This window comes from Chiloscyllium plagiosum, chromosome 5 (assembly GCF_004010195.1).
Source record: "Chiloscyllium plagiosum isolate BGI_BamShark_2017 chromosome 5, ASM401019v2, whole genome shotgun sequence".
Classification (NCBI taxonomy): domain Eukaryota; kingdom Metazoa; phylum Chordata; class Chondrichthyes; order Orectolobiformes; family Hemiscylliidae; genus Chiloscyllium; species Chiloscyllium plagiosum.
Window position 1 is genome coordinate 42,499,724 of NC_057714.1, and position 26,812 is coordinate 42,526,535.

The 26,812-nt window shown below is 38.0% G+C and overlaps 2 protein-coding genes across 5 annotated transcripts in view; one reads left to right on the forward strand and one right to left on the reverse strand.

Moving 5' to 3' along the window:
• sgce (sarcoglycan, epsilon) overlaps nt 1-1,910 on the forward strand; it is an 80,312-nt gene extending 78,402 nt beyond the window's left edge. For all 4 annotated transcript variants that reach the window (XM_043689930.1, XM_043689931.1, XM_043689932.1 and 1 more), the window contains one exon: nt 1,529-1,910. In XM_043689930.1, coding sequence (XP_043545865.1) covers nt 1,529-1,576 — 48 coding nt within the window. In that variant the 3' untranslated portion in view covers nt 1,577-1,910. The remainder of the gene's footprint in view (nt 1-1,528) is intronic.
• Nucleotides 1,911-10,559: 8,649 nt separating this feature from the next.
• The window catches only part of casd1 (CAS1 domain containing 1), an 83,958-nt gene continuing 67,705 nt past the window's right edge, over nt 10,560-26,812 (reverse strand). The window contains exons 16-19 of the mRNA XM_043689934.1: nt 24,733-24,873; nt 23,751-23,828; nt 23,563-23,655; nt 10,560-14,150 (exon numbers count right to left, since the gene is read on the reverse strand). Of these exons, the coding sequence (XP_043545869.1) occupies nt 13,887-14,150; nt 23,563-23,655; nt 23,751-23,828; nt 24,733-24,873 (576 nt within the window). The 3' untranslated portion in view covers nt 10,560-13,886. The remainder of the gene's footprint in view (nt 14,151-23,562; nt 23,656-23,750; nt 23,829-24,732; nt 24,874-26,812) is intronic.

A 26,812-nucleotide genomic window follows, 5' to 3' on the forward strand; every position in this document is an offset into this window, starting at 1 on the left:
ATTCCTCAATCTTATACACCTCTTACAGGTCCCTCCTCAACCTTATTACTCTGAAGGATCTGAGCTTATCCAGCCTCTCTTCATGACTGAAATGCTCCATCCCAGGCTTTGTTGAAATGAAAAGTCTATGTGGCACAGAATTGGGAAGTGATCAGCTCACTGCAGACAGAAGGAAGGATGAAACCTGAACCTGTCAGCAGCTACATTAGGTATTCTCTACTGGACCTCAGTTTTACTCTATTTTACAAAACAACTACTTTTGATGAGGCAAAAGTGAGGACTGCAGATGCTGGAAACCAGAATTTAGATCAGAGTGGTGCTGGAAAAGCACATCAGGTCAGGCAGCATCAGAGGAGCAGGAAAATCGACGTTTCAGGCAAAAGCCCTTAATCAGGAATAGAGGCAGGGAGCCTCCAGAGTGGAGAGATAAATTTATACCCATCCAAATGCCTTTTAAATGTTGCAATTGTACCAACCTCCACCACTTCCTCTGGCAGCTCATTCCATACCCATACCACCCTCTGTGAGAAAAAGTTGCCCCTTAGGTCCTTTTCATATCTTTCCCCTCTCACCCTAAACCTATGCCGTCTAGTTTTGGACTCCCTGTCCCCAGGGAAAAGACTTTGCCTATTTACCCTATCCATGCCCCTCATAATTTTGTAAATCTCTGTAAGATCACCTTTCAGCCTCCGACACCCCCAGGAAAACAGCCCCAGCCTGTACAGCCTCTCCCTATAGCTCAAATCCTCCAACCCTGGCAACATCCTTGTAAATCTTTTCTGAACCCTTTCAAGTTTCACAACATCTTTCCGATAGAATATTGCGTGCAATTCTGGTCTCCTTCCTAACAGTGGCCTAACCAATGTCCTGTACAGCCGCAACATAACCTCCCAACTCCTGTATTCAATACTCTGACCAATAAAAGAAAGCATACCAAATGTCTTCTGCACTATCCTATCTACCTGCGACTCCACTTTCAAGGAGCTATGAACCTGCACTCCAAGTTCTCTGTTCAGCAACACTTCCTAGGACCTCACCAAAGTCCTGCTAAGATTTACTTCCCAAAACGCAGCACCTCACATTTATCTGAAATAAACTCCATCTGCCACTTCTCAGCCCATTGGCCCACATTTCCATGCTGTAAGTCTCTATGACTCGCCAATCTCCCTTCCCACCTATCCACTCCACCCTCCTCTCTGACCTATCATCTCCAGCCCCACCCTCATTCACCTATTGTACTCTTTGCTACCTTCTCTCCAGCCACTCATTTCTCTCTCCACCCTGGAGGTTCCCTGCGTCTATTCCTGATGAAGGGCTTTTGCCCAAAACGTTGATTTTCCTGCTCCTCGAATGCTGCCTGACCTGTGCTTTTCCAGCACCACTCTGATCTAAACTACTTTTGATGAGTCTAGCAACATTTACCAAAAACTAAATGTGTATTTCCTGCCTCTTGGCATCTCATGTAGTTGAGATAATCTTGGACAAGTCTGGTGCTGTTCAACTAATTAATCTATTCATCTATGTTTAGGTAAATGGCAAACCTGATGAAGGAAAACTGAATGAAGCATTTACCTGATATGATTCCACTTGGGAAAGGTTATTCTTCTTCTGTACCCTGACCAAATACAGGATGTGTTTTCATGATGTGCTAACGTGCATGGCGGCGAAACTGGGTACAAAGTGAGCTTGTCAAGTATTTGATACCAATGTTCTAAATTGCTCCACATAGTAAATGTTGTAGTTGCTTTTTGTGCATATAATTCTATAAGCCGTTAATTTTATTTAACTTTTGCTAGAAAAAGCTAGCCCTTAACTGGGTAAACTGTTATAGGCAGAAGGAATTCTGGCATCTCTTGCCTATAGTCCAAAACAATGTTTGCATCATGCAATAAATACATTTATAAAAGACATTTTACCAGTTTCATTAAATTTTTAAACCTATTCCTTTATAAATTTCATAATACTGCTCTTAGTAATTTGGTAATAACATTGTCGATTAGCTTGATGGCTATGCTTTTGACTCCAGGACCACACAACTATTAAACCTTACAGCTCCAGATTTAAACATCAAGGAATAACAGACCTTTACGTGTCTGATGCATCTTCTGAACGCACTGCCTATGTTGCACAAGAGCAATCACTCCACGTAATGTCCCCGTATTCGCACAAGACAGTGTTATTTTCTGTGGTCACCAAAAACATCCATACAGAATCTTGCAGCAATTCACCAGAGCTTTCAAAAACTGCTGGAGTGAAAGTGGGTCAAAAGCACAAAGCTGCAATTTGTAGAGGTAGCCTAGCTTGAAATAGTCTCATCTTCCTTCAAAATGCTTGTTGTTGCAAGAATAAGGAAGATGGCTGCCGCACATTTGTTGTTCAGGTTTAGCCTTTTGTTCCTGCACGAGTGTATGGCTGTATGTCGAGAACACACAAATAGTTTGCCGGGGCACACGGTATATTTATGTCTCACTCAAGTTACATTTCATGGGATGTGCAGGAAGCAGCCATCTCATATTGCAAAATGTTTATTACACCTTGGTAGCATCACTTTGCAAATTCATTTCACAATTCTATAGTAAAGGAAGTTATGGGAGTGAATCAGACTTGCAATGCGATGCATGTTATAGTCTGAGTCATATAACATGGAAACACACCCTTTGGTCCAACTAGTCCACGATGAACATGCTTCCAAACAAAACTAGTCCCACTTTTCTGCGTTTGGCCCATATCCTCCAAACCTTTCCTATTCATGTACTTCTGTGAAGTCTTTTAAACATTCTATCTGTACCTTTATCCACCATTTCCTCTGACAATTCATTCCACACACTAACCACTCTGTAAAACAAAAGTTGCCCTTCATGTCCCTTTTAAATCTTTCTCCTCTTGCCTTAAAAATATGACCCCTAATTTTGAACTCCCCCACCTCAGGGAAAAACCTTTCCTATTCACTTTATCTATGCCCCTCACGATTTTATAAACCTCTATAAAGTCACCCCTCAACCTCCTATGTTCCTGTGGAAAAAGTCCCAACTTATCCAGTCGATTTTTAAAACTGAAGCACTCCATTCCCGGCAACATCCTGGTAAATCTTTTCTGAACCCTCTCCAGTTTAATAATATCCTTCCTATAACAAGGCAAGCAGAACTGAATACAGTACTCCAGAAGAGACCTAACCAACATCCTGTACGAATTCAACATGACATCTTATACTCAACATATTAAGAAAGCTGGCTATTTCACCACCCCTCCCAAAAAAGGAACAAAATCCATTTTGCTGCCCCAAAACAGCTCATATCCACATCACTGCTTACTCAACATGAAGCAATGTAAAACAAGATTAAGCCCTTCTGATTATCTGCTGTACCTGTGTGCTTGACAGACTTATTGCTTAACCTTTTTAAGGTACCTTGTGAAACACCTTCTGGAAGTCCAAATACAACACATCTACTGGTTCCCCTCTATTCACTCTGGTCAAGACAGATTTGAAAAATTCTAGTAACTTCAATTTTACTTTTATGAAACTATGCTGCCTCTGCTTGTTTAGATTATGATTTTTCAAAAGTTCTATTACTTATTTAATAACTGATACCAACATTTTTCCAACAATAGATGTTAAGCTAATTGGCCTACAGGTTTTTCAATTTTGACACCCTCCATTTTTGAAGTGTGGCCTCATATTGGTAGTTTACAATCCTCCGGTACTTCTTCAGAATTCAAGGACTTTGGGAAAATTGCAACAATGTATCTATTATTTCTGTAGATACCTCTGTTACAATCCTAGGATGCAAGACATCAAGGCCAGGACTTGTCTGCCTTTAGCCTTATTAATTTGTCTAAGGCTATTTCTCTCGTGATGGTTATGGAACGTAATTCCACCCCCACCCCCAATTTTTTTGGCATTAATGGGATGTTCAAAGTATCTTCCATCATAAAAACTGATACAAATTTCTGTTTAACTCACCTGTCATTTCCTTATTCCCCATAACTATCTCCCCAAATTCATTTTCTAGATCGATATTCAGTTTGACCCCTCTTTTTATACACTTAAAGAAGCTCTTTTATTCCTCATTAGTTTGACCTTGTAATTTATTTTCTCTTTTTACCTTAAGTTCCCCTATGCTGGATTCTGAATTTATCCCAGTCTTTGAGGCCATCACTGATTTTGTCTCCTTATATATTTTTTCTTTCAACTTCACAGGTCGGTGCAATGTAGAGGGCCGAAGGGCCTGTGCTGCTCTGTAATGTTCTATGTTCATACTCTCCTTAACTTCCTTGATTAGCCATGGTTGGTTTATCCCTCTCTTTGAATCCTTCCTCCTCACTAGAATGCATTTTTGCTAGGAATCCTTAAAATGACAGCCACTGCATGCTTATGGTCTTTCGTGCAAATCTATCTGCATTTCATTGTAATTCCCTTTATTTAACACTTGTGTTACTATACAGTGTTTAACTTGTTCAAGTTTTTCTATTTACCCTTAACATTTCCATGCTGGTTTCTCAATTTTTCTTTAACTCGTAAAATTCCATTCCGAGTGATTACTTATAAAATCTTTTCCACCACTAAACTGGTTTGTATTTGCTGGATTTATCTTTATTTTTCCAAAAAAGAACAAGGACATAATATTTACAATTCTCCAGTCCTTGTGCACCATGTCCTTTATTCAAGGGAGACTGCACGATTAAATCAGTATGTCTGCAACTTTCATCTTTACTTCCCTTATCTTCAAATTTGGGAGGTCATGTTGTGGCTGTGCAGGACATTGGTTAGGCCACTGTTGGAATATTGCATGCAATTCTGGTCTCCTTCCTATCAGAACGATGTTGTGAAACTTGAGAGTGTTCAGAAAAGATTTACAAGGATGTTGCGAGGGTTGGAGGATTTGAGCTATAGGGAGAGGCTGAACAGGCTGGGGCTATTTTCCCTGGTGCATTGGAGGCTGAGAGGTGACCTTAGAGAGGTTTACAAAATTATGAGGGGCATGGATGGGTATATGAATAGGAAGGGTTTGGAGGGATATGGGCCAGGTGCAGGCAGGTGGGACTAGATTGGATTGGGATATCTGGTCGGCATGGACGGGTTGGACCGAAGGGTCTATTTCCATGCTGTACATCTCTATGACTCTAAATGTGTTTGGTCCAGTCCTGCTGACTTAATTTACTATACATAGCTATTTTAATACCTCTGGTTATCTCTACCTTCTCTTTTATGAATGTTTCAGCAGCATGCTTCTCCTGAGTATAGACTGTTATAATGGGCTAATCCAGCATCTCAATGATAGCCTCTTTGGTTCCTCTCTGGAACTACCCGTTGTGACAGTAGTGTGTCTTTAAAAGAGATTTCTTCTGTGCGGTTTCTCTTGCAGAGAGGTGTTGTTAGTGGTACTGGAATATTTGCTTCAGAAGCAGTGAGTAAGCAGCTTTGAGCTCCTGGAGTCTTTGTGTTGAATTAGACAAAAGAAGCATGAGTGGGTGGAGCTCTCCCAGACCCAGATTTTTGTTGTGTTTTCAGGTTACGAGTTGGCTGCTGAAGCTTTTAGATATAGCTTTCTCTTCGCTGCAGAAAAAGCTTGAGTTCTCTCTCGCTGCTGCTAGACGGTTTATTTCAGTGTTTCTTTCTCCTGTTCTGGGGAGGAGAGTCTGTGAGGAAAATCTGTTTTGCTGAATTTGTATTTGTCAAGGGGGTGTTTATGGGATACTGCTATATTGGAACAGTTGATGATTAGTAGTTAAGTATTTCAATATCTTATTTTGTTAAGTATTTCAATAGAGTTAAAATTATACCTTTTTTTTGTTTGTAAAAATAAAGTGTGTTTTACTTGAAACCTAGTAGGAGATCAACCAAATCATGTCTGGAACACTGCGCTTTACACTTAACCTAAATCCTAACTTATTTAAGGACATCATCTTGATATATTTTGAGAGGGTTTCATCTGGTCCATAACATCATTCTACTAGAGTATAAACAATCATACACGTGAACCATATGAAATGATTATGACAATGTGACAGCTTCTAGCAGTATTTTCATCTCGTGTTTTCAAATGTCACTATTCACCATGGTACAATTTGATCTCTTGGGTTTGGAGTTACTAGTAGAGTAACAATCTACTTCTTATAACTTTCCTCATGTGTACACTATTATTTACAAACGTGTCAATATTTCCCACCGATAAGTAAATGTCAATACTTATCCTTTATGTTGCCAGTGATATAAAATATTGCTAGCCTCAAGCCACACACCACTTATATGCAACCAGTTTTCGGTCTTTGGTATTAATTGCTGAACCTCAAGACTACCACTGGGTACATCGATCTGATCAGTTTCTGAACTAACTACCATTTTGTTCCTTTGACAACCATCTACCTTTCTGAGAGTACTGGGAATAAGTTCTCCGAGGCAGGTAGTCTTTTTAATAATTGGAATCAGATGTCTGGATCTATGGCTCAAGAATGGGCAAGGTACTAGATGGTAGATGCCACATGCAAAACTAGAAAAGGGGAGCAAGTTAAGATTAACATATCTGGAACAAGGAACTTCTCACTGCATTCAAAAATAACAATGCAGAAGCTAGACTAAAAAATTTAAATAGAATCATTACTAAACATACGAACAATGTTTTCAAAGGAAGTGTTTAATGTTATTTTAAATTCAAGTCCCAAAATTGGTCATTTCTAATTACATGGGACCTTTATGTTTCATTTTTTTCACAAATACTATAAATGACAGGTATTTCACATTGAGATTTTCAGCAAAAACATTGTATGCGAAATGCAAACAATAAATAACTGCAATGAAATATTTTGGGTGCACAATATATTTAGCATGCATTTTAATTTTTATCAAAAAGTGTGATTCATCCATCATTTGAATCTAAACAGGCTAAGTCTCAAATAGTTCCGGATGTAGGTTTGCTCGTTGAGCTGCAAGGTTCGTTTTTAGACGTCACCATACTAGGTAGCATCATCAGTGAGCCTCTGGATGAAGCACTGGTGCCATGGCCTGCTTTCTATTTGTTTAGGTTTCCTTGGGTTGGGTTGCAAGGTATTTTGTAAATGACATTAGTTTTGCTTGTTGGCTGCATAGGGTATTTCAAGTTCATTAGCTGCTGCTTTAGTGTGTTAGTGGGTTTGTGGGCTACCACGATGTCAAAGGGTCTGAGTAGTCTGCCAGTCATTTCTGAGATGTTGGAACATCCCGAGAAAAGCAGGAAATGATGTCACCACAGGAAATGGCATCACCAGCCCAAGGAAACCTAAATACGAATAGAAAGCGGGCCATGCCACCAGTGCTTCATCCGGAGGCTCACTGATGTTACCTAGCATGGTGACAAAATATCTGAAAACAAACCTTCCAGCTCAGCAAGCAAACCTACATCCAGAATATCAACCTGAGCCACAAATCTTCTCAAAACTCGCTCTCAAATAGCATTTAACTTCATGGATTATCTATATTTGAGCTAAACTAGATTTGCACTCGTTTAACCAGTAGAAAAATTGTTAAACAAGAAAGCTCATTTTCAGTTGAGAGTAAACTGCAAATGGGAATATCTAATGCCCACAAATCTAAAATACAAACGTAGCTACAACACCCTTTTCAAACAAAAGCAGCATACTATTAGCTGAGATATAGAGACCATATCAAATTAAACAAGAGTAAACCTCCAGAGGTTTAATATGTTAAATAAAGAACATCAATTTAATGTTGATAATTCCACAAATTCAGCACAAGACAACAGTAGTGCAGATTTGTTCCCAGTGTCAAAAGGAACAAATATTCACAGAATCATGAAGGCAAAGCCTTCTACATGCAGTTTAATGCAATAATCTCATATCCAACTTAGTATCACAGAACTTTATTGGCATTTTCACTTATAACTGCACACAATAAATCAGTGGCGTTGCTAGCACACTGGAATTTTTTTATTCAGCTTTCTCACACCATACGGCAATGATCACAATGGACTCCTTTTTTAAAACTAGGCTATATTGACTAAAAGGTAACAAATTCTGAATTAGTGGTGCTGGAAGAGCAGAGCAGTTCAGGCAGCAGCCAACGAGCAGCGAAATCGACGTTTCGGGCAAAAGCCCTTCATCAGGAAATACAGCAGCACAGGTAAAGTATTGCTATACATGGTAGAAACTTGGAGAGGGATGTTAATATGTTTACATGAATGTTACTAGTTTTGCAATTTGTAATTTTTATCATTTCGGACAAATGAACCTGTTTTTTGCCACCCATTTAACACCTTCAACATTCACTCTCTCCAAAACCAATGTCAGCAGTGCACATGACCAATGAGATGCACTGCAAAACAACTCAAAGCTCCATAGATAGGATCTTTTAAATCTTCAAGCTGTACCATCTAGAAGGATAAGACTAGCAGAGAAACGGGATCACCAGCACCTGCAAATTCCGATCCAAACCTCACCGCATTCTGACAGAACTATACAGCTGCTTCTTCACTGTTGCTGGATCAAAATCCTGGAACCTCTTCCCTCACAACACTGAGGGTGTACCTGCACTAAGGATTGCAATGCTTCAATAAAACAGCTCACCACCATCTTATTATTAGGGATGGGTAATAAATGCTGACCTAGCCAGCCATACTAGTATCCCAGAGTGAATTAAAAATAATTCACAATTAAAATGTGTTCTGTATAGCAAAGCAGCTCTTTAAACCATTTATTTCAACATTTTGAAAATAAAGTAAGTAGTGTTTAGTTCAATTTTCAATTAGTGGTTGTAGGTAAGTAACATTAAGGCAGAATTGTTATACCCTCCAAGCTACTTGAGGTCAGATTTGTTCCTTCCGAAGGTTGCAAGAAAACAACTCCAAGGATGAAATTTAGATCAAATTTCAAGATACTGCTTGCCAATTTCGAGGTTTAATCTGAGATGTCATCAAATGTTAAAAAAAGTTTATTAAAATTCCTATGACTTGTTGCAAGTGGTGGAATCCATACAATGAGCAACATGTGGCTAAACAGTGAGGAAGAGATAGCTAACTATTCCTCCTGAAATACTTAAATTTTGGATGAATGCAGTTATTTAAGTATTAAAGATTTTTAAACATATAGTCCATACTGAAAGTTTTAAAGTAGTATCACAAAATCCTGTCTTTTACTTTGGCATTAACATTTATTTGAATTTACATTGGAAATTCAGAAGGATAGCTTAGATTAGATTAGATTACTTGACAGTGTGGAAACAGGTCCTTCGGCCCAACAAGTCCACACCGACCCGCCAAAGCGCAAACCAACCATACCTCTACATTTAACCCTTACCTAACACTACGGACAATTTAACATGGCCAATTCACCTGACCTGCACATCTTTGGACTGTGGGAGGAAACCGGAGCACACGGAGGAAACCCACGCAGACACGGGGAGAATGTGCAAACTCCACACAGTCAGTCGCCTGAGGCGGGAATTGAACCCGGGTCTCTGGCGCTGCGAGGCAGCAGTGCTAACCACTGTGCCACTGTGCCGCCCACCACGGGGGGGGGGCACGGTGGGGAAGTGGGGAAGTAAAAATATCTGCACTAGTTTGATGAATGCACTCAAACTAATTTACTCACAATGGACCATATTTGGTCACTCACCTCAAGTGTTATTTTTAATCCAGGCTTTTCATCTGTTCCTACTAATTCCAACAATGTAGGAACCTATCAGACTCACCAGAGTCATTTTATAATTTGACAAGGATTTATTGCACATCAGTCTATTCATATTACTGGATGATTTTACTATAAATTATGAAACTATATAATTTGCTTATTCTGAGCAGACAACTTTTAAAGTGACAATTATGGACATGATTGCACAGTTCAGTATTGTTCTTTTAAAGCTTTATATATTCAATAACTTTTAAACATATAATCTGAATGGAGTACAATTTTTTCTTATGGGAATTTTGTGCCATATTAAGCAACAAATGCATTAACGGCAACAAATGCCAATTATCTACCTCAACTATTAAAAAAACTCAAAACAAAACAACATTCTGGCAATAGCAAACACTGCATGTTTACGGAGGCATTTAATAAAAGTACCTGGGATTACATTTGGATCAGTTCAAAGTGGGAAGAAAGAAAACATTTCATTGGACTAACTAAACAAAGCAAACGACAAACTGCAGTTTTCCATTGTTCAGCATACTCACCCTAAAATAGGAGCCATTATAAAAAGCTCAAAAATGAAGGAATTTTCTATGTAGTTAAACAGGCTGCCATTAATTTTCCAGCTTCATTCCATTAGACATTGATTACATAAATTTTTAAAAATCTAACTTTATGCATATCAATGTAGGCCCATAACAGGTGTTTCAAATTGAATATATTACAAAACTGAATAAAATACAGTTTACAAACTAACCAGACAGAAAGAAACGTTTAAATTATAATTAACGAGCATTTTAGAGAAACAGAAAATCTGCATTATTTAGAATGCAGAAGCTTGCTTTTAAACTACTGTGCATTAATGCTTTCCTAGTCTTGCAGGTTTCCAGAGCTGATGGAAACTTGAAATTTTGTCAAAACCAATTTCCGCGTAAACACAGTAAACGTACAAAACATGGGAAATTTATTTTAGGTTTGACACGTTCAATACGAGGTACACATTTGAACAGTTAGTGGCTTAGCAAACCACTAAACACAAATCAAACTACAAACACATTGGAAAAAATTTAAACATCATGCATTCCTCAATTTCCATAAGTCAGACCAATTTATTTATGCTTATCATAGCCAGTTATTTTACATGTGGCCCAGAAATTAAATAAATGTAAAGAGAAACTGAATTCAATCATGAAACCAGGTGAAAATCTTCCATACAATTTAAGAGTAAACATCACTGAATGATACTGTAGCTTTATAACATAATTTTTTAGTTTTTAAACAAAACCACAAAAAAAATCAATTCCATAAATCTGCAAAACAATCCTAAAGAATTCACGATTAAAAACTGTACAAAATATAAATTTTGTTTTTAAACACTACAACATTAAATTTTCACATCTCAAACTACCTAGGAAATCCATTACAAACAACACTAAATTGTAAATGAAACTCAGTTCAGAACATTTTAACTAGCACTCAGCTGTTTCAGGAAAAACTGTTCAATTATAAACTTACCACAGTCTCACAGCTCTTCATAAGTGCAAAATCTCAAAAACAGAAAAAAGTTAATCTATACACAAAATATGATTGACCTGAAATACTGCAAGAACTCAAATATAAATGTGGTACTAAAAAGATGTGACTCCGAGTGCAATAAGAACTGTCAAAGATTAACATTTGGAATTACATTATACTGGACTTATATTAATTTCTGTAACTGTAGGAATTTATTCAAGCCTGAAATCCCGATTAAGTGCAGTAAATTCTTCAGTCAAGCCATCATTTCAAAATGAAGTTTAACAAACAGAAAGGAACATACAAAATCACTCCAGTTCTGGTGACCCAAAGGTTCTGAAGGCTACAGAAATCATTCACAAACAAAACATGTTACAAAGAAAAGCACGTGCGAGTATTGGAATATTACAAAATGAAATTCTTAGTGCAAAAAGTTACTCAGGTCATTGATTTCATAGATTTTCAGAAAAATTAACAATTTAGTAAAATAAATAAAGCCCAACCAAATGTGGGATTCACAAACAACAGTATGAACAATACGAAAAATTTGACTGATTGCACTGAGAAACTCAATTTCCCCCGCCTATCACCTTCCTCCAAAATGAGGAAATCTTTGATACATGTCTGAAAAGATTAAATTCCTGCTCAATATATAAGATGCTGGGCACAGTTGCACGGTACCTTGCCAACAAGGTCCTGCTTCATGTGGTTTTGAACTATTACCAAAGTATTAAGCACACTTTCCAAGAGGAAATAGTTAATGTTACTAAGGAATGTTGTACCGATCACAATGAAATCAGTACATCTAGTCTTCAGTCAAATCTAGAATCTTCTAGTTTGGCTATTCTCAATGCTAAAGCACCTTTACCACACATCAACTGGAGAGAAGGGAAGGAATGTTATGTGAAATTCATTAATTTTAAGAACTAATTTTTAAAAATCTTGATAAATTAGAAAGGATACTATTTTGAGTGCTCCTGATTTTGATATCTCATCTTTATCGTAGTAAGATGGGTTAAAATGGCACTTAAGCACAGAATTCCTCAAAAACATTTTCTTGTGCAGTCACACTGCAAGATCTCCACCATGAGTATGTGTAATTTGAAAAGTAGTTCTACAACTTCAAGTGTTTACTACTAAATATGCAGATGTGCTGAAATTCAAAGATAATTCACATGAAAAGAATTAAGTGAAAAATAACATACTGCAGGGTTTGTAAATCTGACAAATTAAGGCAGAAATGTTACCATGATTTAAATAGATATCAGTAACAATGATTTATGGCACCTTGCATATCAAAAATCATACTCAACTATTTCATACTCTTGAGCAATTTGACTAATGAAAATGGTTAAAATCTAATCAGGTGAATAAGAATTTGGCATCAATAAGTTACCTGACAGTTTCCTACAAATATATCTGACATTAGAGAGAACATATCGATATTTTAAAAATCCATAAACAAGATGAGTTTAAAGCATTCAGTATGGCCATTTGTTCAAAACACAAATCAGGTTTTTTACATGAATTAACTTGTGAAATGCAGTGCAAGTCTGATTTAGGAAATAGTCAGTGAACTTAAATGTGTAATAAATCCTTAGCGCCTCTTCTTCCCTTTCTTCCTGCTACAAAACTTTTAAAATGCCTAAATTGTAGCAGCAAGTACGTTTGTCTTTTTAAAAAAACTAATAAACAAATTTTAGCGCACTGTTAGTAAGAGCTAATATAATCTAACAATCATAAAACATAATTTATCATACAGGTTTAAATGGCCACAAACACTGGAACTGGTCATTAAATCGTACTAACTAAATTTACAAGTTGTTGGCTACTTCACTTGCACACGGAGCAGGAGTCTATAATTAGATCAGTGTTTCAGTCCATATTGACAACACTTCAAATTAGGAGTTTTAAACTGGTGAATGTACTTACTTTGAGAATTAACCATTTATTTCACAATAAAGTAAAATGTTTTCCTTTCTTTAAAAGGGAGAAATGAAACAGTAGATGAGTGTTAGCAGTGGTTGAAATTTGTTGGCAGCCTAATTTTTCCAGTAATGCAATACTACAATCACAGGTAACAACCAACATATCTCTTTCAAGTCAGGAATAATTCAGTGAACAAACTCCCAGTCTATTCATTTTGTCAGTGCTCCAGAGTGATATTAATTTTTTTTATACTGCACCTATACGTGAACTATGAAAGAAAGTTACTTTGCCCAACATCACAGCATAGGGATAGAGGAAAATAAAACATGTCAAACTCCTCAGCATCAGAGAATTAATTTTCAGTGAATAGATACCTAAAGATATCAAGGACCAAACTTTACGTCAGTAGATATCCCAAAATGCTGTCTTCATAAAATTGGACTAATTACAGTTGAAGAAATTAAGTGAAAATATGGAATATTTGAACTGGAAGTCACATCATAACCAACAGGTGCCAAAGAAATACTGTATACCCAAATAGAAAATCTCGTGAAATAGCATATCAAAAGATGCTACCGTTTCAGTAGTCACTCCATCAATTATCCCAATACTTAGTGGCTTTCAAATCGATCATAATGTAACCAAACATTTTCATCATGTCTATTTACATCAGTATGTTTTCTTCAGATTTGATATTATGAAGAATCGTAGTGTTGCACAGACTTTAAGCTTTCTTCCTCTCAATACACAATTCTTTGAGGTTTTTTCTTTATTAAATATGAAAGTCAAAATAGGTACTGGAGCCTCCTCAGTCATTATTTCAGTTACTTGTTCAATTGTTCAACAGTTGACAATGTGAGAAGCGCCAATAAAAACACTGTTGCACACAGCAGTCTTTTCAGTGCAACATAATTATCTTTGGGAATGGCTATCTGTACAAGATCATTTGTGATCTGAGAGATTTCGTGAGCAACTAGCACAAAAATAAAAGTGCTGATGATAATGTTGAGCACTGGGTTGCCGGGAATGAGCACGAGGATTCCTTTGGTATCTGCTGCAAGCCAGATATGATATTGGCATATGAAAAGCTGAAAGAAAAAGGTTTCAATATGAAAGGTATGTACGTACAATCAGTTCAAAGTTTTAACAAGACCAAGATTCTGTTTGAAGCTAGGGTGAATACAATCAAATCCTACAAAAGAAAAAGAATGCTCAGAATCTGAAATAAACAAAATAAATACAAGCCTGTACCTGTCCAACCTTTCCTCATGAAGCAACCCAGGCGTTAGCGTCACAAATCTTCTCTGAATTCCCTTCAAACACATTTACATCTTCCTTTAAATAAGGTGATGATGAATATATACACACTATCCCAGATTTAATCTCATTACAGCCCTCTATAAACTTTCTTACTTTTGTATTCACTGACCATCACAATAAAAGACAATGTACTATTTGCTTTCCTAATTACTTTCTGTGCCTGCATACTAGACTTCTACAATACATGCACGAAGTCATCAAATCCCTCTGCACCTCCGATCTCTGTGATCTCTCACCATTTAAATATGTTTGTTACATTCTTCCTGCCAAAATGGACAATTCCACATTAGATTTATCAGATCTTTGCCCACTCATTTAATCTAACTATAGAGGCCTCTACACACTCCCTACACATCTTGTTTTTCCTTTTCTCCTGCGAGTGGTCAGTTAATTTCACAACAGTCCCTTCATCCATCACTTATATAAACTATAAGCAGTTGAGCTCCCAGCACTGATCCCTATGGCACATTAGTCTTTACATGTTGCCAATCAAAAAGAGTCCCAATATGCCGTAGTTGTGGGTAAATTCACTGACCTGGAAAGTTGATTTATAGATGTTTTGTCCCCCTTCTAGGTGACATTCTCAGTGCTTTGGAATGTCCTGTGATGCGCTGCTGTACTTTCTCTTCTGGAATTTAATTGGTTTCGTTCCTGATGGCTTCCAGTTCTTCATTGCAGTGGTCGGTATATTGGATCTAGGTCAATTTGTTTATTGATGGAGTCCATGAATAAGTGCCACGCCTCTACAAATTCTCCGGATGTCCTCTGTTTAGCTTGTCCAATTATCATTATGTTGTTCCAGTCGAATTTGTGGTCCCTGTCACTATATTTGTGGTCCCTGTCACTGAAACACTATATAGGACCAACAGGCAGACAACTAGCAATCAGCATCCATGACTACCAACTAACCACTAAATGCCATGACCAGCTGTCCCTAGTAGCCATATATACAGATGACAAGGACCAAAAATTCAACTGGGATAACAATGATAATAGGACAAGCTAAACAGAGGACTGCCAGAGAATTCCTTGAGGCACTCATCCATGGGCTCCATCAATAAACACACTGACCTAGATCCAATATACCAATCACTGCATTGAAGAACTGGAAGCAGCAGGAACAAAACCAAATAAATTCTAGAAGGCACAGTGCAGCAGCGCTTCACAGGAGGCTCCTAAGCACTGAGAATGTCACCTAGAAAGGGGACAAAACATCTGTAAATCAATTTTCCAGCTCGGCGAACATTCCCACAACTACAACAACAGGCACCCAAGCTACAAATCTTTACCCAAACCTCGAGAATCCCAATATGCCTACTCCCTGCTTCCTGCTAGCCAGCCAATCAATTGATCAAAATCTCATGATACCCTTGTACCATGAACTTTTATTTTGTGTAATAAACTTTATCAAATGCCTTTTGGAAGTAAGTCAATTTGACAAATGCCTAGGCAACCTATTTCTGGTGAGGTTGAAATAAACGGGAAAGGAAAAAGACACCACCCTCCATAAGACAGCACTGTTCTAGGAAACTGTCCCTAATACATTCAATGGAATTATTCCTCATGGCTACCTTTGCCAGTTCTCATGAAAAGGAGCCATTACTCTATTTTCCTTTTTACATGTCGCTATTATCTCAATTAACTGCAGTTTTGATCTCCTTGGAAACATCTCTCCATAATGGCTATAAGATTATACCAAATAAGCTTTATGCTGTTATTAGTTTTGTTTTGACTACTACATAGACTGTAGGGAAATAGATGGTGACATCTTGCAAAATGTCCAGATTAGAGGAGGAAGTGCTGGATGTCTTGAAATAGGTAAAAGTGGATAAATCCCCAGGACCTGATCAGGTGTACCCGAGAACTCTGCGGGAAACGAGAGAAGTGATTGCTGGTCCTCTTGCTGAGATATTTGTATCATTGATAGTCACAGGTGAGGTGCCGGAAGACTGGAGGTTGGCTAATATGGTGCGGTAAGGACAAGCCAGGAAACTATAGACCATTGAGTCTGATGGGCAAGTTGTTGGAGGGAATCCTGAGGGACAGGATGTACATGTATTTGGAAAGGCAAGGCTGATTCGGGATAGTCAACATAGCTTTGTGCATGGGAAATCATGTCTCACAAACCTGATTGAGTTTTTAAAAAAAGTAACAAAGAGGATTGATGAGGGCAGAGTTGTAGATGTGATCTATATGGACTTCAGTAAGGCATTCGACAAGGTTCCTCATGGGAGACTGATTAGCAAGGTTAGATCTCATGGAATACAGGGTGATCTAGCCATTTGGATACAGAACTGGCTCAAAGGTAGAAGACAGAGGGTGGTGGTGGAGGGTTGTTTTTCAGAATGGAGGCATGTGACCGGTGGAGTGCCACAAGGATTGGTGCTGGGTCCTCTACTTTTTGTCATTTACATAAATGATTTGGATGCAAGCATAAGAGGTATAGTTTTTAAGTTTGCAGATGACACCAAAATTGGAGGTGTAGTGGACAGCGAAGAGGGATACCTCAGATTACAACAGGATCTTGACCAGATGGGCCAATGAGCTGAGAAGTGGCAGGTGGCGTTTAATTCAGATAAATGCGAGGAGCTGCATTTTGGGAAAGCAAATCTTACCGGGACTCATACACTTAATGGTAAGGTCCTAGGGAGTGTTGCTGAACAAAGACCTTGGGGTGCAGATGCATAGCTCCTTGAAAGTGGAGTCGCAGGTAGATAGAATAGTGAAGGTGGTGTTTTTTCTTTATTGGTCAGAGTTTTGAGTACAGGAGTTGGAAGGTCATGTTGCGGCTATATAGGACATTGGTTAGGCCACTGTTGGAATATTGCCTGCAATTCTGGTCTCCTTCCTATCGGAAAGATGTTGTGAAACTTGAAAGGATTCAGAAAAGACTTACAAGGATGTTACCAGGGTCGGAGGATTTGATCTATGGGGAGAGACTGAACAGGCTGGGGCTGTTTTCCCTGGAGCGGAGGCTGAGGGGTGACCTTGGAGAGGTTTACAAAATTATGAGGGGCATGGATAGGGTAAATAGGCAAAGTCTTTTCCCTGGGGTCAGGGAGTCCAGAACCAGAGGGCATAAGTTTAGGGTGAGAGGGGAAAGATATAAAAGAGACCTAAGGGACAACTTGCTCACACAGAGGGTGGTACAGGTGTAGAGTGAGCTACTAGAGGAAGTGGTGGAGGCTAGTACAATTGCAACATTTAAGAGGCACTTGGATGCATATATGAATAGGAAGGGTTTGGAGGAATATGGGGCGGGTGCTAGCAGGTGGGACTAGATTGGATTGGGATATCTGGTCAGCATGGATGGGTTGGACCGAAGGGTCTGTTTCCATGTTGTACATCTCTATGACTCTACATGCATTTAAGCAAAGAACATTTAATTTTGCCTTTCTACAATTTTTTTTGCTCCTTTTTGGCTGTCCTGTCCCACTCTGGATAGTATTATCTAAATAACTTCTATGCAACACGGCTGTATTCTTTTGCTTTATAAGCCTGTGTTATCCTTCTCCCAAGTTTTCCCCTACTCTGATTAACTGAAGCTCTTTCTACAGTTCTAGTTATTAGATTCACCATTACACTGATCTCAGTACAGTTCAAATAGAGACTACATCACCAGAACAGCTTTCTTCTACTCCAATATTAGTTCAAGTACCCCATGATTTGAACACCATTCCAACCCCACCAATTTTTGAGCCATGCATTTAACTCTTTGAATTTATTTACTCTGTGCCATTTTGCCCCTGCTCACGTAGTATTTTTGATTGTATGTGTTGTGGTCCACATGGATTCCATCAACTAGGAATTACAAAAATGATCTGTTTAAGAATGGTTAATACAAGCTAGAGGCTAAATGACAAATCAGTCCCCTAAAAGTTAACAATCTCTGGATTGGTACCTTAGTCGTAAGCAAATTGGTTGGTGATAGGCAAGATCAGGAAGTTTAAGACATGCTCAAAGATTACTGTTGGAGAAGTGAGTTCTGATACTCGAGTACTAGGGAGCAAGGAAGTTGCAATGTCAGGACTGTCTTCACCTGAACTATGCAGTCCAAGGAATCATAGAAAGAGGGTTGCAGAAAGGGCCTTAAATTAAATAGAGGGAGTGTAGGGCTGATAGGACTGGAAGGGTGGTGTTGTTGGCATGGACGGATCACAAGGAGAGTTCAGGAAAGTTATAGAGCAAGAATAAAGGTCAGAGCACAGCAATGATGTAAGTTCTGATAATCAGAGTCTGACAGGAAGGCTTAGAGTATAGAAACGTAAGAGTGTACCAGCCAATAAAAGTCAGAGAATGTAGAAAAATGGTAAATAAACAAAACCAAATGCTTCTGACATTTGTTATAAAATGGATGAATCAATCACAAACACTTAAATCAATGAGTATAATCTGATAGCCACTGCAGATACATGATTGCAAGGTGACCAAGGCTGAGGCCTGCTATTTAACATTTTGGAAGGACAAGAAGCAAAGGTGATGGGGCAGCTCAGTTACTTTAAAAAATATAAGTTAGTAAAGTAATAATACATTACGCTGCTTCAAAGGCATATTTCACTCTGCCACCCAAACTGATTCTCAAAGGAAGGAGGTGACATCTGGAAATAGCTTACAGCCCTCCTGAGAAAGTTTGGATGATTATACAAGATCGAAAGAGGGTTTGCAAGAAAAGCATTGCTATCAATTTTAATCTTCAAGATTGGACAAATCAAAATGGCCACGGTAGCCTACATGGTTACTCCAGAGAGTGAAAATGTAAAATTTCTTAGGCCAATCTTCACAAAGCCAAAGGAAAGGAAGTCATTCTCAACCTGGTTGTAAAACAGAATAAATTTATAGCCTCCTATAAAACCAGCATCTAGCAGTGAGCATAACATGAAAAAAATGCACACTCAGGTTGACACTAACAAACATGGGTCTAAGAGTAGCATCCTAAAACAAAAGGAATTACAAGGGTAGAAATATTGAATTGACTTAAGTGGATGGAAAAATAGATTAAAATAAAGGATGGCACAAAAACCATGCCATTTAAGGAAGTACTGCCATTTGGCTGAGGATTGGCAGGTGTTTAATTTGAATAAATCCAAAGTATTGCATTTTGGTAAAACAAACAAGGGCAAGATTTATACAATTAATTGTAGGGCCCACTGAAGTGTTATAGAACAGAGACTTATGGGCTCAGATATATAATTCTTTGAAGTTTGCATCACAGGTAGACAGGGTGGCTAAAAAGATGTTGAAGCACATCTCCCGTCAGACCTTTGAGTAAAGGAGTTCGGACGTCATGTTGAGGTTGTACAGGATGCTGTGGAGGCCTCTGCTGGAGTACTGCATGCTCCAGCTAGCGCTCCTCCACTCTGCCCATTCTTTTACTTTCTCTTCCCTCTCACAACCTCGGACACCTGGCCCCAGCCTCCAAAGTGGGGTCAGCAGGGATGCCAGAGACCAGCAGCCGGGGTGGGGATGCCAGTGGCAGCTCTCCAGTGCAGAACTTGGCTAGCAGCCTGATGAGAAGTGTAGCAGCAGTCGTCCAGTGCATGAGCAGGGCAGCTGCCAGTAGTCAAACCACAAGGCCCATTGCATTAGCATGCTGCAGAGACCCTTTGGAGACAAGACTGTGATGCTTGTCTTCTGAACTTTAAAAATTTACACAGGCACCTTTTTACCTAAGATGGTGCTGTAAGTGGCAGCTAATAAACTTTTCACTGTACTTAGAGTACATATGACAACATAGCCATTTCTAATTCTAATGGTCATTAAAGAAAACAAACTGAAAATCCTCATGGGATTAAAGGTTGCCCAATCCCTTGAATCCTAATGATCTGTATCCTAGGGTATTAAAAGAAATTAATGCAGGAATAGTGGATGCAATGGTTGCATCCTACCAACATTCCCTGGATTCTGGAAAGATCCTAGTGGATTGGGAAACCATAAATGTCATTGCTCCATTTATGAAATGAGGAAACCAGCAAACAGGATACTAAAGTCCATTTAGCCTAATATCTGTTATTGGGAAAATCTGAGAGTTTATTATGCTGGAACTAATGCCAATACATTTAGAAAATCAAAATATAATCAGGAAAAGTCAACATTGTTTTATGAAAGAATGTTTGGCTAGTTTATTAGAGACCTTTGAAGTAGTAACAAACAAGGTATATAATGGGAACCAATGGATATGGTGTGCTTGGATTTCCTGAGAAGTATCTGATAAATTCCATATAGTTTTGAGGGATAATATGAGCATGAATAGAGGATTACCTGGTTAACAGGAAATGGAGAATCAGAATAAATTAGCTTTTTTCAGGTCAGAAAACTAATTAGTGGAGTGGCACAGAGACCAGTTACAGCTCGGTAATATTTAGGAAAGCATATTGTGGACACCATCTGCAAAGGCCAAGAAATAGGTTAAGTGAGTTAGCAAAACTGCGGTAAATGGAGTATAATTGGATGTAAATTTGTCCACTTTGACAAGGAGAACTGAAAAAGCTGGTAATTATATAAATAGAGAGAAAATATAGAAAACTCTGGCACAGGGTTATTTGCGTGACCCGGTATATGAGTTACACAGTTTGCATGCAGGTACAACATTATTAGGAAGGCAAAAGGAATGCTAACTTTTATAGCAAGACAGATGGAGTGGAAAAAATCGCTACAGCACTACAAAGACTTCAGTAAATTAAGAGGTGATCTTTATTGAATTGCAAGAGTCTGGGTTGACTTGGCTAGGAGGATGCTTCCCTTTCATGTGAGTTTAGAACTGGGGGCTCAGTATGAAATAAGGGGTCTCCCATTTAAGGTGGGAGATGAGGAGGATTAATTATACACAATGTCGAGTCAGCATTTTGATTAAAGGAGTCAAGGGTTATGGGGGACCTTTGGCAGGAAACTGGAGGTAACATCATATTCAGATCAACCATGATCTTGTTAAACGGCAAAGCAGGCTTGAAGACCAAATGACTTACAAATCATTCTGCTATAACACGTGTTCTGTTAACATGAATTCGCTGAAATGCAATTGACAAATTGGGGACACTGTTTCAAAAGTGCCAACTTTTAAAATATGCGTTGGCTGTAATGTGATTACATCGCGTTGTTGCTTAAGTGCAATTTTTCTATAATGTGGGGTTGCACAAAAATGCAACCATCTCGTTATAGAAAAATTGCCTGTACTCCTAATGATTTTCATGATATATGACAAAGAGTAGGTATTAACTAGAGGCTTTAGACCCAAAATACTCATGCATGTGCCATATGGGTGAAAAACAGTGTCATTGCAATCAGGCTAGTCTCAATTCTGGCAGATATCCAGAGTGATCACGAATATCCTAATAAAACTGGTAAAAATTACACCATATGTCATAAATACATGCCTAAGAACACTTGGACCGACCAAGAAAATAGTTACAGATAGAGATTTTGAACATCAAACCTTTCCTGTTGGCATTGTTGCCTTTACAACTTAAGCGACTTGAAGAATATTGTCTAACTGTAGTTGTTCAAAAATCAGTTCAGCAGAATACTTTGTTACATAATTATCAAAATAGGTTTCAGTGTGATTATGAAGCTCATTTATACTTATGTTTAGATTAGATTACATTACAGTGTGGAAACAGGCCCTTCGGCCCAACAAGTCCACACCGACCCGCCGAAGCGAAACCCACCCATACCCCTACATTTACCCCTTACCTAACACTAGTTAGGCAATTTAGTATGGCCAATTCACCTGACCCTGCACATCTTTGGACTGTGGGAGGAAACCAGAAACTCCACACAGTCAGTCGCCTGAGGCAGGAATTGAACCCAGGTCTCAGGCGCTGTGAGGCAGCAGTGCTAACCACTGTGCCACCGTGCCGCCCACCAGATGTTCAGATCTGGTTTTTTAAAACACAAGTTTCAACATAGCACAGGCAATATTTTTGTGATAAATTTGAAATGTTTGATCCTTGCCCTTATAGTGGTAAAAATACAATTTTGATCTTGTTTTGTTTTACCAGTGAGCTTTAAAATGGCTAGCTGAACATGAAAAATTACACCAGCTTGGTTCGTGGCCCATGAATATCATATTAAGAGCCAATGCACTGTTGCAAGAATAAGACATTTCTAAAAAAAAGGAGAAAGGCAAGGAGAGAAGAAAAGGGTGGGAAGAAGGCATTCTCATTGCCTCTTGTTAACAATAGTCTGTCTGTTTTACATGTGTTCAACACAAAAATAAGATTGCAAAGGAGTGCTATCCATTCTTGCCTTATTGGATGATTTCTACTTATCTTAAATTCAGAGCACAGCTCCTCATTCTAATCCTACTATACAACAATGCCTCAGCCTATTTTCCACTTGTTGGCAGTCTCACACAAAATGCAACAATTTAAATGCTGCAACTTCTTTTAAAAACTTAAAGGAACTTGCAAAGAGACTAATGTTTTGAATAAAAGCCGTTAAACTGAATTACTGAAAATACTAAAGGCTACTCAATATATTTAATAATTCAAAGATATAGCAGTAGGTAGTGGATATAATGTCAAAGAGCAATACTACCTGAAGTAATTGACCACTAGGCTTTAAGGGGATGGAGGTGAAAAGAAAATCACATCATAAACATACAATCTTTCTGAAGTAGTTCTTGGCACACATTTCACTCTCACCTCAGCACACCTTCCCCCCTCCACTACTCAATTCCACGTTTTTAAAACCTCCCTGCAATATATGCTTTTTCTTTCCATTCCTCCTATTTTTGCTCAGTTCATTTCATTTTATTCCTCTGTAACCCCATCTTCTTCTTGCCCATATACCTTAATACACCAATCACTATTAATGCACTACTCAGTGGATCAGCTCGGTCTGTTACCATTGCCTCTACTCTAAATCAGAAAATCTGGGTTTGAGTCACACTCCAGAATTTGAGCACGAAACTAAGACTGCACTCCACTGGGGATGTTGCACGGCTGGAGGTTTCTTTGCCCTGTCAGGTGGATGCAAAATCTATATTACACTAGTGGTTACACTTTAAACATACTTCATCGATTGTAAAGTGCTTTGAAATGCCTGGCATTTATGAAAATATATGTGCAAGGGACTTTTTTCATTCTCTAACTTCACTTAAGTTCCCCAGATTTTCATCTCAATTTTTAAATTCTCAGACTGAACTTACTTGAAGTGAACTTAAACATTGTATGGGGTACTTACTTCCAAGGAAATCTTGCCAAACCAGGCAAAAAACGAACTGTACACAGAACGAACATAACCAGGAATGTTCCTAATAAGAATGAAAGATAAGATCTGGAAGAAATAAAAAAAAGGTTTATCTCATTATTAGTGTATATTACATATTTATAGCACAATTTAAATTTAAAACAGAAATAAAAAGGAAATACCTGCAACACAGAGAAGTAAGGATGAAGTTCATTGCACTCAGTTTTGTTTTTACAGTTGGCACACCATATTGAATAAGTCTGTGTAAATAACATTAGTTGTTTACTTGTTGTGACATATACTTACACATCAAAAGTGAAAACATATACATATTCTGTATAATCTGCATTGATGTTAATCTCATATTTGGCTATTAATCTGTAGCTCCATAGCAATAAATTTACAATATGATGTTCAGAAGATGTTACCTACAGGAAGAAATACAATCCAGTTCCCTATATTTCAAAGATTTTTGTTAACTCATGTTCTCTCAATAACCTACATGTATTCATCAATACAATAGGCCAAAAAGTTATAGTAAACCAACAAGTTTCTCACCCCTACTCCCATTATGAACAAAGAGCTGGAATGGATTGATTTACAATGTTATTTCCTGTTGGGGAAAATCTTCTATTAAAGTGCCCTGGTGTAAAATCAGGCTACCCAATGAAAAAATGTATTTGGATTGATATTGAGGATCCTCTATCTGCGCTTTCCATTTTTTCAGCAGCTGGGAGAATTGTGATGTATTTGCTGTATTTTTTCATATCTCCATAGAAGGTACCAGAGCAAAAAAGGAGAAGAAATGGAGGCAAGTGGCTGGCACGGATGACAAAAGATAAACGTGAACAATAAGAACAAAGTCAGTGGGCACAGGAGGGTGCTAAATTATACACTCACCAGCTTGGGGTTCAGTTTTTTTTAAAAGTAGTTGTTCTTTCAATGAGGAATACAATCTTTGAGTATTGTGTATGTTAAGAACAAATTTTAATTTTAAGTTACCTACCCCACTTGCTGCTTCAATAGTGCCACAAATCAGTTTGAATTTCAATTTCTGAGAGGCACCTAACTGCAACTATAATTGTGTCACCTTAGTATTACCCCACACCATACAAAACTAGCGTTAATAATCTTATTTACCTACATTATAATTGTCAAACTCACCAAAAATACAACTACTGATGTGAAAAGAAAGAAAGACGACAACCTAGGTGCAAACAATGTCTCTCCTTTGCCTTCAGAAAGCAGATGATTTTTCTTTAATATACTATAAAGGAAGGCAAATACCATACCATGTAGGACTGCCTATACAGAAACAGAACAACATGAAATTAAGAGTGGTTATAATTACATAGAATAATTTTAAGCAATTGTAGTCATGTATGCATTTAAACTCAAAAGTAGTACTAGCACAAGCCATTTTTAATCAACATTTCAGGGTACGCAGAATACAGTTTAAAATGATTTTGGAATGATCTGCAAGCTAAAAAACACATTTTGGGTAGTAGCTAGCTTTATTCCTACTGTGGATGACCCAATATTTAGAAACTAATTAGGACTTTCCCTGCTAAGTCATGTATTTAAAGACAACTCCCTTCAAGCACACAATTGCTTGTTTGAACCAAGGTTAGAGTGCACTGTCACTCCAGTTTTAATGCTTTACCAGGAATAAAATAATCTTTTTTCCAGTTACCAAGATGACCAACATCACTTTTAAAACAAGATCAACCAGGTTTATGTACAGAATTATTCATTTATTACCAAACTAAAATTAATCAATAAATTCAAAACAATTCAACCAACTTAACAACACACAATTTGCAACACAGAAGTATAAATGTTTATCCCTTTAAATGTTCTTAAATATACACATATGCAAACACAAACTTCACAGGGGGAAAAAAAAACAGGTTTCTCTATAGAAGTTTTTTAAATAAAAACACACTGGCCAACAGGTTATTAACAAAGGCTAAAAGCATATAACATTGTGAAGTCATGCCAGAACATCAGAGAAAGTCACTAACCATGCACGGTTGTCACTCAAGTCTTGCCTGCACAGCTGGGTCAGGAAATACAATCTTGACAAAAGAACAGGTTTCACAGAACTCAACAAGGCAGCTTTCTTTTCAGAAAATTACATCAATAGGTTGCTTGTTTTTAGCAAGCTTTCCATCAACTCAGCTTGTTCTAAGCAGGTTTCCCTCCAACTGAACCAGATAAAACAGACATCTCCAAGCAAATTACTGCTCACAACAGGGGTCCACAACAATGCAAGTAGTTATGAGTCACATGATTTCTATGAAGCATTGTTGAAAGATTCTCCAGTGTCTACACGTGATCTTTCAACGACCTCCTTTAAAGAAGGAATTCCTAACATTTCCATAAAGCTCAAAATAATTCCAACTTCCACAATCCTACAAAACAAGTCAACCAAGCAATCGCAGCTTCATGACAATGCCACCCTGTGGGGATAAAAAAAGCAGTGCATTGTAATGTGTGATCAAAATAAAACTAAAAAAGAAATTAAGACACAATCATGCATTCGTTCCCATTTCCTCTTTACATATAACTTATACTATTATCTCTGATATCCTGTTAGTAAGAGAACAATTCAAACAAGGTCATATTCATGACAAAAGATTGGCAATTTTTTTTCCTGCAATGTGAAAAATTATTAAAAGATAAGGCTGTAATAACGACTCCAGCAAAATAGTCACAATACTTAAGGGATTATGATCAGTATATACACATTTTTCCGAGGGCGGGGAATGCTGTTACTTTTCCTGCTTTTTACATAGGAACAAAGGAGTGGGAGTAGGTAATTTAGCCTTTTGAGCTCACTCTGCAATTAAACATGATCATGACTGATCTCAACTCTATATTCCTGCCTGCCCTTCATAGTCCTTACTCTACTGACTCAGTAGATTGCTTGCACCTTTACAAATTCATTTATGGTTTATTGCCAATCAACCAACTGTAATATCCTCAAAAAGCTTCCAGTTGCTGCAAGTGGTCCTCCTAAGTGTTGCTGTATACTTTGCATCATCTAGGTAAACTATGTAATTAAGACATTGGCAACCACTTATCCATTAATATAGAACATAGAACATTACAGCGCAGTACAGGCCCATCGGCCCTCGATGTTGCGCCGCCCTATCATACCAATCTGAAGCCCATCTAACCTACACTATTCCATGTACGTCCATTTGCCTGTCCAATGACGACTTAAATTCTGTAAAGGTGC